At 47.7% G+C, this 18,560-nt stretch overlaps 1 protein-coding gene across 3 annotated transcripts in view; it reads right to left on the bottom strand.

The window, feature by feature from the left end:
- LOC135904172 (multidrug resistance-associated protein 1-like) overlaps positions 1–18,560 on the bottom strand; it is a 116,465-nt gene that overhangs the window by 33,818 nt on the left and 64,087 nt on the right. For all 3 annotated transcript variants that reach the window (XM_065434784.1, XM_065434786.1, XM_065434785.2), the window contains 8 exons: positions 17,255–17,419; positions 15,625–15,799; positions 12,671–12,769; positions 11,180–11,335; positions 7,279–7,482; positions 5,236–5,382; positions 4,313–4,397; positions 1,691–1,884 (listed from right to left, as the gene is read on the bottom strand). In XM_065434784.1, the coding sequence (XP_065290856.1) occupies positions 1,691–1,884; positions 4,313–4,397; positions 5,236–5,382; positions 7,279–7,482; positions 11,180–11,335; positions 12,671–12,769; positions 15,625–15,799; positions 17,255–17,419 (1,225 nt within the window). The remainder of the gene's footprint in view (positions 1–1,690; positions 1,885–4,312; positions 4,398–5,235; positions 5,383–7,278; positions 7,483–11,179; positions 11,336–12,670; positions 12,770–15,624; positions 15,800–17,254; positions 17,420–18,560) is intronic.

Here is an 18,560-nt window from a genome sequence, read left to right as displayed (position 1 = left end):
TTATGCGATATTGTTCTAGAAATCTTACACAGGATTCGATATGATTTTACGGCCTCACTAAACACGTGCTTTATGGTGCGTGCAGGCTCTTTTGATCTGGGGACTGCACGGGTTCGCACAGGGTGACGTATGTGCTAGTTGAGAGTCTCAGTCTTGTCTCCGGTAAAAATGTGGCCTAACAAGGCGCCAGTGTTGTGACATGAAAATTTGTTCTTTTCAGACATGTTCACAATTAGGACAAATTTTCTTGCGAAAACGTTGGTGAAGGTCTAAGACTTCCGATTGCTTTGTTCTCCACAGTAGCAACGCAGAAGTCCTCGGTGGTACACTATTGGTGATCCGTAAGAAAGATTTCGCAAGAATAGGATTGCAGGTGGTACAAGAACAGAGACTACCTGATCTACCAAGATGCGTAGGTACTGCCAGCACTCGTTTCAAAACGAAATTCCGGCAAATGTCACAATAGTAAAGTGAACCTTTTATTGCGGACCCTCCCAGAAACCTTGCTGACTGTGTCTTGCGGAATAGGTCAGCATAAAACAGCACATATGTCAAGTGTTCTACGAAAATTACGCAAGTTCCGCGTAGCTCGACCATTAAAAAGAAATTGGTGACGATAGGTATTCAAGCGCAGCACTAATAAACCACAGAAAGTAGCACCATTCTAGCTAGCTTACATATGAAACCATCTCACATGTACTTGAACAATACTTCGAACAGGGAAGTGATCGCACAGTTATTCGTATTGCATGGTCCTCATCACTTGCATCATGAGTTCCGTAGTCATCCCAATTAGCCTAGATTAGCAGGCCAACGGCCCCTCCCAGCGATTCCTAATTAACTGTACCCTTTATCAGCGGATAGCAACATAATAATTGCTACTATCCTGATGGTATCACTCCACCTGGCCCTATACAGCCCTCTATTGCCTTTATTCTTCTTTGGCACCCATTGCTTCTCTCTAATAGACCAGGGGTTATCTGCTCTCACTGTGGATGACATAGCTAGAAAGTCACTAAATTTAGAAAATTTGCCATTACCTTAAATATAACTTTGTCCTTTTTCGAGTCCTAGCATCTGTTTAAAGATGTTCCTCTGACGTAAATAGCCAGTAAATTGCCCTGATAAAATGATTCAAGAAGATATGGCTAAGTTATATGCCTCGTCCCCACTCCACCCCCCCCCCCTCTTGGGCTATATGCGTCTTTGTTTGTCAGTACATCTAAAAACATCCCGTCGCTTTCCCTGTTCACATTCCCGCCGCTGAAATGCTACTGCAGGAGTTCATTTCAATACATACTTTAACAACATAATAATGAAAATACCTAGGGAGAATTAAAACAAGAAATGCAATATCAATATTACTATCAATTTGCAACTTTTCGCTAAAACTGGCGTGGTTTCTTGGCGACATTGTCCAAGAAAATTTTACCAACATGGTCTGCTCTGCTTTTACACAACCTGGTTAGCTGCCATCTCTTCTTTTATCCTCATTTGAGCGCGTATTGCCACCTCTAGTTGGTGTTGCACCATACCGTAATACTCTTCACAAACTTGAAGCCGTTAAACTAACTTGGAAGCTAAGTTCAATGCAATAAAATGGCAAAGACGAACGGCCCGTAACGCAAGGAACTGAGCATTCACTCAGGCCACGCGATTCGCCAAGAACTGCGACGAAAGTTGCGCTTACGGAGACAGTGACAGATCCCTTGAGCTTGACCATGTCGCCGAGGCAGGCGGAGAGTAACGACGACTTGCCCGATCCCACCGATCCCACGATGGCAACGAGCGAGCCCTTGGGCACGCTGAGGGTGATGTTTTTGAGCGTTGCTGAGCTGCCTCGAGACCAGGTGAACGAGGCGCCTTCCACCTTGACGGCCTCTTCTGCGGGAATGTGTTAAAAGGCTTGTCGTAAAAAGTAACAAAAACTGTACCCGCACCAGTTGCACCAGACAAAGGATATCCTCATATGTCCTTTGTCGACATCGATTTCGTAGTCTTAAAGGTGATCTGCATTGATTGTCCCTGATTAATTAATGTGCCACTGCCTTTCCTATGTTGAATTTGCTTCCACTATGATGACCTTCCGTTTTTACTTTCAATTTTCGCGAGAGAAAGCCGTCAGCCGGAATAAGACCGAGGGGAATAGAACAATCAAGGTCCCGTTTCCTGCACAAAAGGTAATTGAGCCAGGTTGTAAGGAAGTATACAGTCACATAAAAAACGTCCCTATAAATAAAACATATGCCACATATCCCATAACCTCATATCATCACACGGGAATGGCTATATATTCTTGATTTTTCTGCGGAACATGTTGCGTACGATATGCGCGGACATACGAGACTTTATATGAGATCTCATATGTTCATAAGGGTTCATTGTAAATCGGGCGTACAAATTTTTTTTATATAGGAGTGCCCCGTCGTTAGCCTCTCTGCATGTTTATCACTGTCGCAACCTCTCGCGACAAGTTTTCAACATACAATTGGTTTGCGATGCTGAGCTATTGTAATTAGCTTTTTTTCTAAACGGCATTAGCATCAATTAGTCGTGTTGTGTTGGGACGAAGCATGTTTTCTAGGTTACCCTGAAGCGCGTACCTAATCCGTTTTAATGACCTCCGCTATAGCGATATTTTAGTGCACTGGGAATAATTCTAAGTGCTCTAAATTATTTTATGTTCCTTCACTATACACGGAATCTGTCGCAAAGCCCCAGCGTAGCCATGAAGTGCAATTTCCGATAGGCAGGCAATTAATCATTCAAAAGAAGATTGCACTTTTGTGCGCATCCAGAAATCCGCACCTCCTAACTTGAGACGTCTTGCCAAGAGCGCTATAGAAAACGCTATGCTCTTTAATGACTCCATGCTGCGGGACCTTCTGTGAGCAACTGATTACATCTCACATATCTTGCATGCTGATATTAACCCAGCTTAATTATTTTACCAACCTCTTAATTGGCAGAGAAGTAAAAGAAAACGTGATGATGCAGACCGCAGAGCTGTCACAAAACATTGACAGCCGTGGCTTCAGAGATCAAACCAGCACACTGAAGGTAGGTTGTTGCTTCCTTGGAGACCACGGACCAGCCATAACGTTTCGTACGAACGTTTACTTGAGCAATCTTTTGCGTTCAAGTCGAGCAATCACCAAAAGATCACGTATAGTACACGAACTTTCTTGCTTAGGATTCCGACGTCTTCGCAAGCAAAACACACGCGCAAAGCCACAGTGTTATATGCACTCTGTGCACAGTAGTAGTAGTAATTGGCTGTTTATTTCATGAATAAGTAGGTAAATAAATGAAAAATAAATAGGGCAGATTTTTGCCAATAGCATATCTAGAAAGCTGGCGCCTTTCCTGTCCTTTTTCATGTTTGACTTTCACGCTATCCTTAATCTTGATGAAAGAGGACGAGTGAGGTGTAGAATTGGTGACAACTTGGCTATAGTCCAGCATTCTTCCTGTGCTTTTCTTCATAGTGGGACAGGAAGAGCTCGCAGTTTAGCATTCGGTAACAAGGTGGCATAATTTAAATAGCAAACTGTCTCGTATTCCCCGTGTAATTGCGTGCCCCTCTTAGGTACGGGACAGCTTCGCTTGTTAAGTCTAGCTAGAGAGGAGCCTGCAGCACAGTAATTAGCTCACAGCCACATATCGCAGCTCCCACTCTAGCATCACGCTACTGTGAGCATAAGCAATATAGAAGGAACAAATCAGTATTGATACCTTGTCCTATTGTCCTATGGTCATCGCAGTTTAACATTTGTATTTATGTCAAATGCGCATTCATGCACTGATAGGCAATGGTTCCGTCGCTAGACTGCATCACTAGCTCTAAGAAAAAAGGCTCAGAATTCGCATGTGAGACGGCAGCAAAACAGCAGAGACAATGGAATATTTTTGACAAAAGTTCCAGAAACAAAATTACATAGATGCAATTTTTAAAAAATTAAATTATGGGGCTTTACGTGCCAAAACCACTTTCTGATTATGAGGCACGCCGTAGTGGAGGACTCCGGAAATTTAGACCACCTGGAGTTCTTTAACGTACACGTAAATCTAACTACACGGGTGTTTTCGCATTTCGCCGCCATCGAAATGCGGCCGCCGTGGCCGGGATTCGATCCCGCGACCTCGTGCTCAGCAGCCTAACACCATAGCCACTGAGCAACCACGGCGTGTTAGATGCAATTTAAGAAATATATATATATGATATATTCCAAGCAAAAATACCGCATTACAAACTACATGATAAGTGGAATTTGTCAACGAGCAATTGTATTCAAATATAATGACGGGAAACCTTGGCTGGCGTCGGACTGCACTGCCATCGGATCCAGGTCGTCCGAGCGAAGGTAGTCATTGATACGGCCAAGGGACACCATGAACTGGAAGAAACGAGAAACAATATCTGAAACTGCACCTGAATAAAAAATGCAGTATCCTCGCAAAGTTGTGCATGGAATCATTGTGACAGCCAGGGCCGTTGCGGTTTCGCAGAGGCTCCTTTTTCGAAACCATTTCAGCTCCTCCTACTCCCCTCGCGCGAAGGAAGACGCGATGAGTGCAGTGCGTTGTGACTGCGCGCCTACCTCACCCTAACTAGCTCAGAAAGGCTCTTTCATCGACTTAAACTGGTGGTTCAGTTGACTTCCAACTCTGTTTCTTTTTTTTGATAGCCCCCTTCCCGCCACCTCAGTGCTTTCCTCTTTCCTATAAAGCGAAGGTTCAAACGTCAGCTGCCACTACAACTAAAGAAACATGTGTATCGCTCTCCCGCTCTGGTCACATTCACAACAACAGCCCATTTTGAACATTCCCGCACCCCTTACCCGGTGACTACCTGACTCGCTTATGACCCTCGGGGAACAGGAATCTATAAAGCTTCCAAAGAAAGCGGTTGGTTCACTGACAAAGACAAGTTTCATTGCGAAAACGCTGTGCCCAGGCTAAAGGCTCACTTCGGAAGTATTCGAAATTATAAGCTCAGTAACATGAACTTTTAACAGAAATAAAACCTCGCAGCGCAGGCTTACCTTGTCCGCCCACTGTAAGTAAATTTAAACCTCCGTATTCCTGTGACTATGCTTACTCTTATTTGCATTTCAACAGGATTAAGGCATTTTTATCCTAGACACTCCATAGAACCGCAGGTGCTGACTGGCCTTTCTTCACCAAAGCGCAGCAGCCATGTTCAGACATCTATCAGCTACAATCCTGACTCACCATGGCAGTGTTGGATACGATGAGCGGCAGGAGGCCCAACGGCACTCTTAGAACGTTGAACAGCGTGAGTGACACGAACGCCTTGTTCGCGTCCAGTACGTTCTGGCTGTCCAATGTGATGTACACACCGAAGCTTACCAGCGCCACCTGTCGACGGCAAGAAAGACAGATGGAACCCTGTGCAGCTCAAATTATATGACGCGTCCGCTCTTGCTTCTGCATAAGTCTGCCACAGTTCATTTTAGGGAGGCTAGGAGATCGCATAACGAGGGCGAGTCAATTGAAAACTCCATGTGTAGGGAGGCAATACCACAAAACAGTTCAGTGGAAATGCACATGGTGAAGGAACTTTTACGAAAAGAAAAGAGTCGCAGTTTCTCCCGAACGGCGGAGTATTGATTGCGATAGCAAATTATTAAACTATACGGAGTAAGGTTATAGTTCTACCAGCTGTAGAAGTGTGTAAACATTCTCTTACTAACTGAATTATTAAATACGGTGACACCCCGCGCACATGCACATATGAAAACATCGAACTCGATGACCATTGTGCAGCCTCTACCTTCACCGCTAACTAGGCTCGCGAAACCACAGCTCACACGAAAGACTCACCTCTACCGGGTCCATTAGCCTTTGAACCCGCCGCAGATTACCTCCAAGATAGAATGAGCGTGGCCGCAATCAGCCACACCCTGCGCAGCCACGGCCGTAGTAGAAGCGGAGACGTGCGCACCCATCCTATGGTGCCTAAAACCCCTTAAACTTCGTAAAGTAGTGCCACGCTTCGAAGAATGCCTCCTCCTCCTCGTGTGCTCTGGCCGAGGCCGACGCCACGTCGCTATTGGCCTAATACCATCACGTGGGCCCTCGAGCCGTGCATCATCGCCATGTTTGGTCGAGAAGCGCCTACGGAGTGGCGAGGAGTGTATGTTGGCGCCGTTGTTACGCTCGAGCAGTGTAGGCGGCGCCACGGTCGAGCAGGGAGCGTGAAAGAGAGGAGAACCGAGGAGGAGTGAAGGCGGAGGAGGAGAGTGTCGCTACTCTACGAAGTTTAAGGGGTTTTTATGGTGCCTCGATGTCCGCGCCTCCTCCAGCCGTACGGAGAAAGGTAGCATAGAGATGCCCTAACCCAACCTCCCTCCCCTCCGCTCCTAGCGAGCACACACACCTCTCTGCACCCCCACCCACCCACGCGCACCTCCTCGCGAGCGCAAGTAATGGGGGAGCGCAGAGAAGGGCACGCGCCTTCCCTAGGAGGTGTTGGCCTTCCCCGCGTTCCTCCCTCTCGCTTGCGAGAAGCCGCCGCCGCACCAAGCCACGATCACTGGCACCTCCTCGCGTGCTTTCTCTAGCAACAATAGTATACGGTGCGCGGCTACTACGTCACCGCACTTGCACTTGACACGGAACGTCACCAGGACTGTCCATACAATTGTCGTCCGTCTCAGGGTTGCACAGAGGTACAAAGAATCAAAAGCCAAACGAGTTTCTAAAACTCGAAAGCTCTCTCCCTGGGAAAGCTCTATGGGGGTTTCCTCTGTTTCTTCGTGCTACAATAGGGGGGATCACAATTCTTTTACATTCATGAACTTTCCTTCACTTTGCGGCCTTCCGCAGAATTTGTCTCCCTGCTATAGTTCACCCCCACTCTGCGATCTGCTAGCCGCCTAGTTAGCTCAGATGGTAGAGCCCCTCCTACCCTCCCCCCTCCGGTAAGGCGTTAGTCACGGTTGGACCCCGGAACAGGGCATGTTCTGTTTTTCAACTGTGATGCTTTCATTCCGAGACATCTTTATGGGTTTCCTTTGTAGCTTCGCGTTACAGTCCGGTGGAGGGCCATTTTCTCTAGCCTTAAAGTTTCCTCTGCTTGTGCATTTTTTGTATAATTGCCATACTGACGAAGCGTTTGTCCTCAAGTTTCTCACACTGAACCTCGCAACGGCGTTTTGCACAGCGAGTTCAAGAAGCAAGAATGACACTGACGTAAGCGCCGAGATCGAAACGCAATGACAAAATTATTCTTGCCTCACACGTCCGACTTACCAGAATCGGCGCGCCGGCGAAAGAAAAAACGATGGCTGAATTGAGGTACGCCTGCTTCGTCAAGTACGTCATCTCGTGGTTGCGAAGATCCTGCACACGCCTCTGAAAGGCCGTCTCCCAAGCGTACAGCTTCAGTACCTTAATGCCGGCCAACATTTCGTTCAGCAGCTTGATCCGCCGGTCTTTCTGTTCCATGATGTGGAACTGCAAAAAAAGAATGGGTCATGTCCTTTCCAAACTCTACAATGCTACGCTGCTTGGAAAATTTTGCATGGTGCATCATACCACACCGGCCAGTGGCGATTCTCGTTGCTAACGTGCTTGGTAATGTGTGTAGCGCTGTTAATGTGCATAAACCAACTTGTGATATTTTAACATTTTTGACTGCCTACGGTATCTCTCCTTACGTATTTACCATTGCAACAACGTCTCGTTTGTAAGCTGCGTCAACCGATTTTGCAGTCCATAAAGTTTGTTTGCCTATATACTGGCTACCTACCCACATCACGATCATCCGACGAACTTCGCCAGTATTAGCCCCACGAATAGAATATCCGGTAGAGGCGTGGCACATTTGTGTGCCAATCTTGTTGCCATAGCATTCTGGGCTAGAACACGCTTCGTGCCTCATTGAATTCTGGTACCTCATGCACGTTTTATGTTTCCACGGAAAAAGTGCGCGCAAGTTGCCTTAAGGCAGAAGACGTGTGCTGCAGAAATGCAATACTCATTATTTCTGGCGTTTGCGGGCACAGTGAAAGGGTTAACAGCGCCATTGGATATGGCGTGCTCTTTCCTGACACGTTCGCCATACGGAAAGGAAAGTAACAAGCCTATATAGCCAAACCGCTACACCTGAAATTGCGCGCCGCAACTGGCGTTATTGAACGCAAGCAATAAATTGTATACATCACAGCTCGAGCAACTCCGGCAGCAGCCGGCACTCGAATCCACCACGAGCCAAGCCACGTAAAGACGTAAAGCGAGCTGCTCACAGGACTCAACGCGCCATGTGCGCATTTGGCGAGTGAAAGCAGGAAGACACCAACATCGAAGAAGGTTGCCTGGCAAAAACTGGCTGCCTCATGTGCTGACCTCTCCCCCCCCCCTTCCATACTACAACCGAATTATTTTTTTCTTTCCTCCATTGTTCCTGTGCCGTCGCCTCTATTAGCGCGCGCAAACAGCGTTCCTCTACTGTTTTTAACTGACAAACGCCCACGTGACACTTACGTCAAGATCCCCGCCTTGATCTTTTCAAATGCGTAAGCATTTCTATTCACACTATTCACACTATCAATCAGGTGATAGAGAAATGTGCGGAATATAACCAACCATTATATATAGCTTTCATCGATTACGAGAAAGCACTCGATTCTGTCGAAACCTCAGCAGTCATGGAGGCATTACGGAATCAGGGTGTAGACGAGCCGTATGTCAAAATACTGAAAGATATCTATAGCGGCTCCACAGCCGCCGTAGTCCTCCATAAAGAAAGCAACAAAATCCCAATAAAGAAAGGCGTCAGGCAGGGAGATACGATCTCTCCAATGCTATTCACAGCGTGTTTACAGGAGGTATTCAGAGACCTGGATTGGGAAGAATTGGGGATAAAAGTTAATGGAGAATACCTTAGTAACTTGCGATTCGCTGATGATATTGCCTTGCTTAGTAACTCAGGGGACCAACTGCAATGCATGCTCACTGACCTGGAGAGGCAAAGCAGAAGAGTGGGTCTAAAAATTAATCTACAGAAAACTAAAGTAATGTTTAACAGTCTCGGAAGAGAACAGCAATTTACAATAGGCAGCGAGGCACTGGAAGTCGTAAGGGAATACATCTACTTAGGGCAGGTGGTCACTGCGGATCCGGATCATGAGACGGAAATAATCAGAAGAATAAGAATGGGCTGGGGTGCGTTTGGCCGGCATTCTCAGATCATGAACAGCAGGTTGCCATTATCCCTCAAGAGAAAAGTGTATAATAGCTGTGTCTTACCAGTACTCACCTACGGGGCAGAAACCTGGAGGCTTACGAAAAGGGTTCTACTCAAATTGAGGACGACGCAACGAGCTATGGAAAGAAGAATGATAGGTGTAACGTTAAGGGATAAGAAAAGAGCAGATTGGATGAGGGAACAAACGCGAGTTAATGACATCTTAGTTGAAATCAATAAAAAGAAATGGGCATGGGCAGGACATGTAATGAGGAGGGAAGATAACCGATGGTCATTAAGGGTTACGGACTGGATTCCAAGGGAAGGGAAGCGTAGCAGGGGGCGACAGAAAGTTAGGTGGGCGGATGAGATTAAGAGGTTTGCAGGGACGGCATGGCCACAATTAGTACATGACCGGGGTTGTTGGAGAAATATGGGAGAGGCCTTTGCCCTGCAGTGGGCGTAACCAGGCTGATGATGATGATGATGAAGCATTTCTATGCTTACCCTACAAGAAACGCCGTCCGTCCGTCAGTCCCCTAAGACGATCGCTTTCAATATAGGGCCCGCAGCTGTGAGTGAATTCGCTTTCGTGTTGCTTCTCAGATCAACGCGAACTAAGCGGCGAGAACACAGCGCTCACGAAGCTATCAGCACTCGCTGCACTCTGCCCCAATAGCAGATCGCTTTCACGATGGGGGTGCGCGCGCTCGGCTTCACCGCCAACCAAGCGGCGAGAACACAGCGCGCGAAGCTATCAGCAGTCGGCACTCTGGTATAGTCGGCACTCTGCTAGCAAAGTGCCCACTGCCGATATCAAAGTGGCTTCTGCTAGCAGATCGGTACGTGAGCTAGCGTTGAAATTTTGACCTGTTATTGAGGCGTACATCCGGGGGTAAAACAGCAAGGGATGTGACAGCGCATGGCACACTGCATTTCTGCGCCCCTTAACGAAACGAGCGCCTCCTGTCAATTCATTGGGCAAGCGGCACATGAGCATGAATCTATGCGCATGCGCAATGCCATATGCAGTCTGGCACGTGCTCGCAGGCCCCGTATTGTTTTGTACCCGCCTCTATACAATCAATGTAGTATCTCTGCAGGCTCAATTGCCTCCGCAAATTCTTTCACACCAACCTTGTGTGTTTGCAATGTTGAAACATGGTCAGGGGAGCATTAATATAATAGAACAAGTTTGTCAGCATACACATTTAGGCCTCTTTTTGATTTCTGTCCTCAGTAAAGAGGCTGTCAAGCTCCCTTGGCCGGTTGTCACAATTCCGTGACATAATGACACTGAGCTCCTCCTTGATAAAACCTGTACGCACAATTAAGCGAAAGAAATCCATACTCTGATGTCATGTGCAGTCATCTAACAAAAAGAGAAGAGCATGTCAGCACGTCACCCTCTCTCATTTACAAAACGCTCTACGCACAATGTTTTCAGCGAGACCAAACACTTCAAGAAACTTGAGGCAGCTGTTTATGCATGTGGGGCACATAGTTAATTCACCATAGCTGTAATTCCACCTGTTTTAAAGGCTGCCGTATCCGTTAACCTTGCAAATGAGTAAACGTGCAGTGAGACAACGTGTGAATATAAATCCCTCCTTAGCTAATATCAAACAAACACCAGTTTCAGTTTCCTGTAACAAGGACTGCGACAAGTGACCCGAGAATTCGCAAAGCGATCTGGCGATAACTACTTGCTGAGATCGGCGTACAACAGGCCGGGAATACGGTATTCTACGTTCTGGCGCCATTCCTTTCAGAGTACTGTCCTCGTGTTCCATCTTTGTTTCGCTGTCGTGAGCATTAAAATAACGCTCCAGTTCACCAAGCTTTCCAGTGTATTGCCGTCGATGTCACATAAGCCTTCTTGGGAACATTGGAAAACCTAACCTAACCTAACCTCAATGATGGCATCGCACGGTGAGCGGATGGCAACGGCGTAATTGATGTCACCTGGTACTTGCGCAGGTATGCGGTGACACAGCCGTTGATTGGCAGCAGGCTGACCATGACACCGAGACCGCCCAGAGTAGCCACGCCCAGCTGCTGCCACAGCAGGTAGGTGGCCAGCGCCACCTGGATCGGTGTGCTCCAGAGGTAGTTGAACACCTGCACCGGAATTGTTATCGAGGTTAGCCATAGGTAGAGCACACTGCTAATCGTACCGTGTGAAAGCGCCTATAATTATTCCAAAATTCAATTAGTTTTGAGGCATGGTATGGCACACTGGGAAATCAGCGATTCCTGTGACCTGTACGACACATTACATACATTAGACAATTTTAGTATAGCGTACGCTATGCTATTGCGTACGCTAAAAAATAGCGGATGGTCACTGCGCATGCGCTGAACGCTAAACGAAATAGCGGGTATAGCGGGCGTACGCAACGCAAACGAGTTAGCGTTTTTGCGGGGTTTGCGGAGCTTGCGGGAAACATGGCGGCGATCCCGGCTGCCCGCTTCAAATTGAATTTGGCGTTGCTTTTGTAAAATGCACTTCGTTCGAAGCAAATGATTGTGTAAACGGCTTTCGCTTAGTCTCAGACCGCTTCGACGACAGAGTATAATGGATAACCTTGTGGTGGTTTCGAGATTGCTTCTTGTTTCGAATGAATCGAAGCCTAACGAAGGAAACATTCGAGATGTCAGCGTCACCTGTCGCTAAAGGCGCAACATAGCCGCAACGACGGCATATGGGCTCTGAGATCCGATTACATCGCCGGCCAACTAAAATTGTAGAAAACGTGCGCTGCTTAGCGTACGCTAAATTATAGCGTATAGCGTACGCTATAGTTGCGGACGCTAAACTGAAACTCTCTATTGTCTCCATGCATACAAGTACCCCAATATGATGACGATGATGTTAGCCTCTACTGTATCAAAACGCATCGAAATAGAATGTAAATATACATGTTGGGTTCTCTCTTCCTGCTGTACCCAGCGCGTACGTATCGTAACTCTCAGCACAAAATCAGAAGCAGGGCTTCTAATAATTTTTACAGTTGTCGTAAACAACGAGATTTCTTCATGGAAGGAAGCAGGGGTAAGGCTTTGGCCAGTACGCGCATTTTCTATAAGCTATCAGAAAGGAGGTCTTGATGGGCTTCGGTTACAATTGTCATAATATTTTACCTAATTACAGCCAACGATATGCTGCTCCAGTTTGGGTTTTGCGAATATATATGCTTCTTTCTCTTATCTTGGGTGCCCCACATTTATTGTGGGACATCCGAGAGAAACCAAAGCTTCAGAGCAAGAGAAAGGGAAACAACCATAAAAGACAGGAAATGCATGGACGCCTACTAGAAGATAAGCCTCAACAACGCAGTTCCTATCTTCCATAAAACGTCTTGTGCTCTGGTATTGATATTATCAAATCGCACATATACAAACACCTTCCAGGTTTCCTTAAGCGTAGTTTGCCATGTGGTGATGTCTACCGACCTGTATGTACTCCATGATCCTCTGCGTGTCGACGGCCATGAGATTCACGATCTCGCCCGTGGTGAAGCGGCCTTTCGCAGCGCTGGACAGCGTGAGCGCCTGCACCAATTGTGACGTCAAAACTAGATCTCCACGCAAATACAAAAAGAAAGAGGCATTTCACAAGAAGTAACCTAACACTCTGCATACGAACGCGCATGGGATGCATGACCGTGCTATGCAACTTAATAAGGAAAGGCCATACGACTTGTTAGAGGAATCCATACGCCCGACAGCGATGTGCGCGACGCCATAGTACTCGCCACTACAAACTAATTTAGTACAAGTTTACGCAATAAAGCTGCTGCTAATGAAGATTGTAGAAAGGCATATTTAGTGCATTACAAGTGTTGTGAGTTTTTTGCAAACTGCGTCCAACTGTCACAAATGGGCAGCAAATGGCGTGAGAGTATTCCCGTGTGTTCTTGCGCTCGAATGCAGTTTTTCTGGCCTTTGATGGAGACAGAACGGTTAGGTGTGTGTTTAAAACATTGCGACTGTGTTCCTAATCAGGTACTCGTGAACAGTCATATGATGATCTGTAAGCTAAGGAACAACTTGTCTCTCAGCTTAGTATGATACAAGAAAAAAATTGAGACTTTCCTGTTTCACCATACATGTAAGCAACTGACGTCAAGAAAGGCATTACGCGTCCTCGTCCCAGCTTCCACATCCTCATCACCACCTACGATATGATAGGAAGCAGCCTGTGTGCAATACCACACAAAATACAGGCGGCATGTGAAAAAATTTGCAGGTTTTCATTGTGCTTGTGGAAGATGCTTTGCCTTTGCACCAGCACCGCCTTTCAGGGCGCTGGCACACTTAGCGCACTCCATACACTTTTCCGGGTGCTATCTATTTTTGGTCCTAACCGTTCTTCTGCCTACTTCAGTCACTGGGTAGTGTTAGGTATGGCCTGACGCCAAGGGCCATACGTCATCCCCTTCCCCCCTCAACGTGGACGTGAGACGTCATCCCCTTTCCCTCTCAACGTGGACGGGCACCATGGGTGCGACGTCTTCCCCTTCCCTTCTCAACATGGACGGGCACCGTGGGGCTACGTCATCCCCTTCCCTTCTCATGGTCATGGAATCGGGTGTGCTTACTTCGTCCCTTCATTCTACCCCCTGCGCCTGAGCCCACGAGCACCGGAGAGGTCATTCACTCTTCCGCACCTCTCAGATTCGTCGAAGAGAGGATCGACATCGCCTTCCCGTGCCTGGTATTGAAGGAGGAGGGGCCTTCTCTCTGTGCCTGTCACGTGTCATCGACGCAAGCAAGATCCCGCCCACACGATTGTAGCAGAGCCTATTTAAGGGGGCTCCGAATTGTATACCATATACTTCGTACCATGTACTTCATCTTGATTCTTCATTCTCTTCTTATTTTCTTTCAACTATCATGGAATAAAACAGTGCACGTTTCGCACTAGCAAAACGTCGTCTCGCCCTTGCTCGGTCGCCATGGTCTACCGGAGGCCTGCAGCTCGCCGACAACGCCACGCTACCCAATAAGGAATGTCGGCGGAGCTTCGAGAGACAGGTCGCTTGCAGTGGGATCGCCTTCAAATGCAACAAGCTGGTTGCTAACGGAGGGACGGCCCTGAGGTGCAACAGTAGTCCCTGGCGAAATGGGTGGTACATGAGACTGCTGTGCTGCGAGAAAGGACCCGAAACGAACCTTAGGACCAACTTGGGCCACTGAGTATGTGGCAATGTGTAGATATGCGCCCCTCTTCAACGAACCACTTTCATGCTAACATGGGCAACTGCTCGCGCGTTCGTTGTCGTCTTCTTCCACAGCTGGCTCCGATGCAGCTCGTCCTGCTAGCGTTCCCACACTGTCCCTGCTTCTGCGAACGCGCTGACGGCACTGGTCCACTGCCCATGGGTGCGGTGATTTCGGTCTCAAATTCTTGCCTGAATGTATCCCGAAATAAAAACGCGTACAATGCGCTCGAATTTCGCATTAGGGAGTATCACAACCGTGGAGCATCTTTTTTATGCAGACGTGGGTCGCTGGGTTTCTACAAGTAGGTGTGCGCCGCTCTCCAACGAAAGTCTTCGACGCCAACTTGTGTAACTAGGTATGTGTCACTGGGAATGTGCCGCCCTACAGTCACGAAAGTGATCCCTCAAATTTATGCGATGATGAGCGCAATCGAACCCACGTCAAATGAGTCCCTCGAGGACAGCAACCCGACGATTCAGTAGACTGCGCCACAAATGCACTATAGGCATGTGCCTCTTTTCAATGAACCTCCCGCCAACTTTGGTCACTGAGTATTGCCACTTGGTGCGCGGCAAACAAGGGTGCAATTTTCAGCATTGGTAGGCACCGGCGCGCAACGCTTTTCGTCTCTGAGGCCACGCACGGACTTCGCGGCAGTGCCACTAGATGGTGCAACGTGTCCAGAGAGAAGCGCGAGAGAGGAACCCGGTTGCTGCAGGACGCATTTCTCAGCGTTCGCACGCAGCGGGGCGACATGCGTGGCACGCAGCGGTCATGAGTGGTCGTCGCGGTGGCGACATCAGATCGGGCTGAGTATTCTTGGAGAAGCGAGAAAGAGGAATTTCATTGCTTAACGTGCCTCAGAGATAATTAGTTTGATTAACATATTCATACCTACTGATGACATGTTGGTTCAATTCTAAGGGGTTTATCACCGACATGGCATCGTAAAGTAGGTGCTTTGTGTGAGGGGGGGGGCAGAAAAGCTCCTCCTTTGCGGGGATTTTTACGTACTTTAAATCTCATAGGTTCGCAGGTACCATCATTCGTATGTAACAGTCTCCATCAAAAGCTTAAGTAAAATTCTAATACTTCTCTTTAGCTAAGCGAAGTCACAAAGAGGTTAGAAGAGGCAGCGAAGCTTTCTGAAACAACTAAAATTGGAAAACGAAAGAATATACCTTCCTGTAGATGGCGTTGATCATGGCAGACCGCATGCGCATGGACACGCGGAATATGCGGTACTCATACTGGTTGTTGAACAGGGACTCGGCCATCGATGCGAAGAACATGACGCACGCGAACAGGCCTCCATGCCAGGTCGGCTGGTCCGACTCGATAAACCTTATCAGCAGACTGCAGAAGGGAGAAAAAAACCCGAGACAATTGTGCTCAGGCGTTCAGGACTGTCAAAAAGCCGTACATCTGGGTATAGGACGTATTGCGTAAGTATTCATTTGTTTTTATTACCATTACACTTATATCGGCGCTCCAGGCGATCTGCCGCCGCGATGTTCCGTGTTAAGCCCAAGTGGGATAATATCGCGCACTGCTCGCCCTATGTGGTCGCGTTGGTTCTAGGATGTGGATGCGAGAGCAAGCCGAAGGATGGCGGCTTGATGCGCACCATATTCCTGCGCGCCAAATGCTAGAGGCGACTTAACCGAATTTACTTGACGAGACAATAAGGGAACGGGACGGCTATCGGCGGGGAAGTGCTCAAATAAAGCATCGCTTTAAAATAGCTTCTCTATTCTTTGAAAACTGACCAATATTGCGCGTGACAGGAAGTGCATATATATACAGTACGACTTGCCCAACCTGGTGTCAAACTCTCAATCACTCACTCGCTCACTGATTCGCAGGAGTTCCCTTCTAGGATATCTGAAGGTTCAACGATATTGGTGGGACTTTTCGTATGTGTTTAGAGCGCGAAACAACAGAAATGTACAGAACTAACGTTACAAAAGCCTTCAAAAATTTTCTGTGACCCTTCGAAAACTCAAGGGGTGATGTCGCAGCTGTCCGGCGATGATGCATGAGGTCCGTGAAGAGCGTTAAGGTATAATCGTTTTTCACACGACGAGTTCAGGCTTGGACTTGCCCCGGTGAGGTTACGATTACTATAGCGCCTTCGCAAGCACGTTATCGCGCTAATAGAAACTCACAAGAAAAAAGAAAAGCAGGAAGCTTGATACGAAGTATCTGTGTAGTCGCTGTAAAAGGAAGCTTATCTAGGTAAGTTTACTCTGCGAGATATCTTGCTCGGTTAGCACCAATTTTCTCATTGTGCGAAAAGGCAAGTAGAGCCATTAAGTATATTTCCCCGACGTAAAACTATTAAGAGATACTCTATGGCGCCTCTGCTGTAATGCAATCTCCGTTGAGACGCTACTGGTCTCAACGGTGGCCAAGGTGGCCATTGTGGCTACAGGGGTCCATTGGGAGGGACTGCGTACGCTGCTGGCCAACATTGGCACGATTTCCCGCTACATAACGGAATTGGGAAGAAATTTTCATTTATAAAGCGTTCATGAGAGCCGTTCGTACGCATTGTTTTTGATGCGAGCGGAACGCAAGAACTCAAATGTACCGAGGAGGGCTACTGGTGCACCTAAAGTAATCCCTAGGTGGTGCGAAAGTAATCCCTAGGTGGTCCGAAAGTAATCCGCAGCCCTCTATTACGGCATTCCTCATAGCGTACTGTGCGGTTTCGGTATACTAGAACCCCACGTTTATATATATTTATTTTTAACTTAAACGGTTACTTCTCCGTCAACGCTATGCTGGATCTTTAACTCCAACACTCACTCCAACATCACGGGGTTGACGAACGTCAGCAGCGATCCAATGAGCTTGTGCAGGGCCAGCACGAGAAGCTCGGGCAGGAAGGTCCGAAAGAGCGGCTTCATGATGCCCACTTCGGGCGAGGATGCGAGGACTCGATCCTCAGATGCTTTCTTCTCTCCGGCAGGCCTGTTTTGAAAGAATGAACTTTTTGTTCAACGTTGCTTCCTACTGGCTAAGAAATCACGCCGCTTTCACGGTGCTCCAAACGACGTGCGAGATGGATTACAATCTCGGAGCAGGCGGCCCATTCGCTGGCGCCTGTCACGTGGCCCTACCCATTCGGGAAAGCATTCGAACCCATCGCATGCTCACTAGCACTGGGACGTGTTGATGATGATGATAGCAACTTTATTGTACCACCAGATAAGGAGGCCCCTACTCCCCGTCCCCGGCACACAGGCCTTAGGGACGGGGGCCGGAACCTCCGCGATTAGAAGCAAGCAAAGAGGTCTTGACTCTTCGCGGCTTCTTCCGCCAGGCGGATGGCGTGTTGCTGTGGAGTAGGGTCCTCGCTCCGCAGCATGGCTTCCCAGGCCTCTCTACAATTTATGTTTGCTTTAGCCCCTGGTGAGCTAGCGCATTCCCAGATTATGTGATCGAGGGTCCCTCTCGCCCCACAGTGTTTGGACTTATCGGTTTCTCTGTCATGCATAACTTGGTATGCCCAGACCGGGTTTACGAAGTTCCCAGCTTTTGCGCGTTTTCACGTCACCATGAACAAAAGAATACAAGAAGAGAGCTTCAGTAGGAAGCTTATCTATCGCATCTTTACAAGTGACTCTTGGCGAGGCGCAATGCGCGACGTAACGGAATCGCCCTGATATAAGCGTTCTTCGTCAAAGCAGCTACACATACACGTTCAGGAGAACTCTATATTTGAGGGTTCGTATTATGGTGAACACTGCCGAGAGTCGCAGTGAAGCAGCTTTAAGCGTGGGTCGGGCTGGAAAAGTTTGTATGGAGAAACTGTTTTCCCTCAACAGCGCAGACATGTTACATGCAAGCAAATGTGCGAGCAACAATTGACTTGTTCTTCCGACACGAGCGAACACATTTCAAGTGAACTAGTGGTCAAATTCTAATGTACACAGAATACGATGTCAGAAATAATTTCACAATGCCACGGCGCTGACGCTTCACGCTTTCCCTGGGCAACATTATTCATTCATTTAGAATACTGCGTTTACATGGCCACTAGGTTTACCTTTTCAAGGCCATACGTAGTTTAATTTTTTTTATAATTTAGCATCGTAACAGTAATTAGGAT

Source organism: Dermacentor albipictus, chromosome 10 (genome assembly GCF_038994185.2).
Source record: "Dermacentor albipictus isolate Rhodes 1998 colony chromosome 10, USDA_Dalb.pri_finalv2, whole genome shotgun sequence".
Classification (NCBI taxonomy): domain Eukaryota; kingdom Metazoa; phylum Arthropoda; class Arachnida; order Ixodida; family Ixodidae; genus Dermacentor; species Dermacentor albipictus.
The sequence above is the reverse complement of the archived record's forward strand: the minus strand, read 5'-3'. Positions and strand labels throughout refer to the sequence as shown.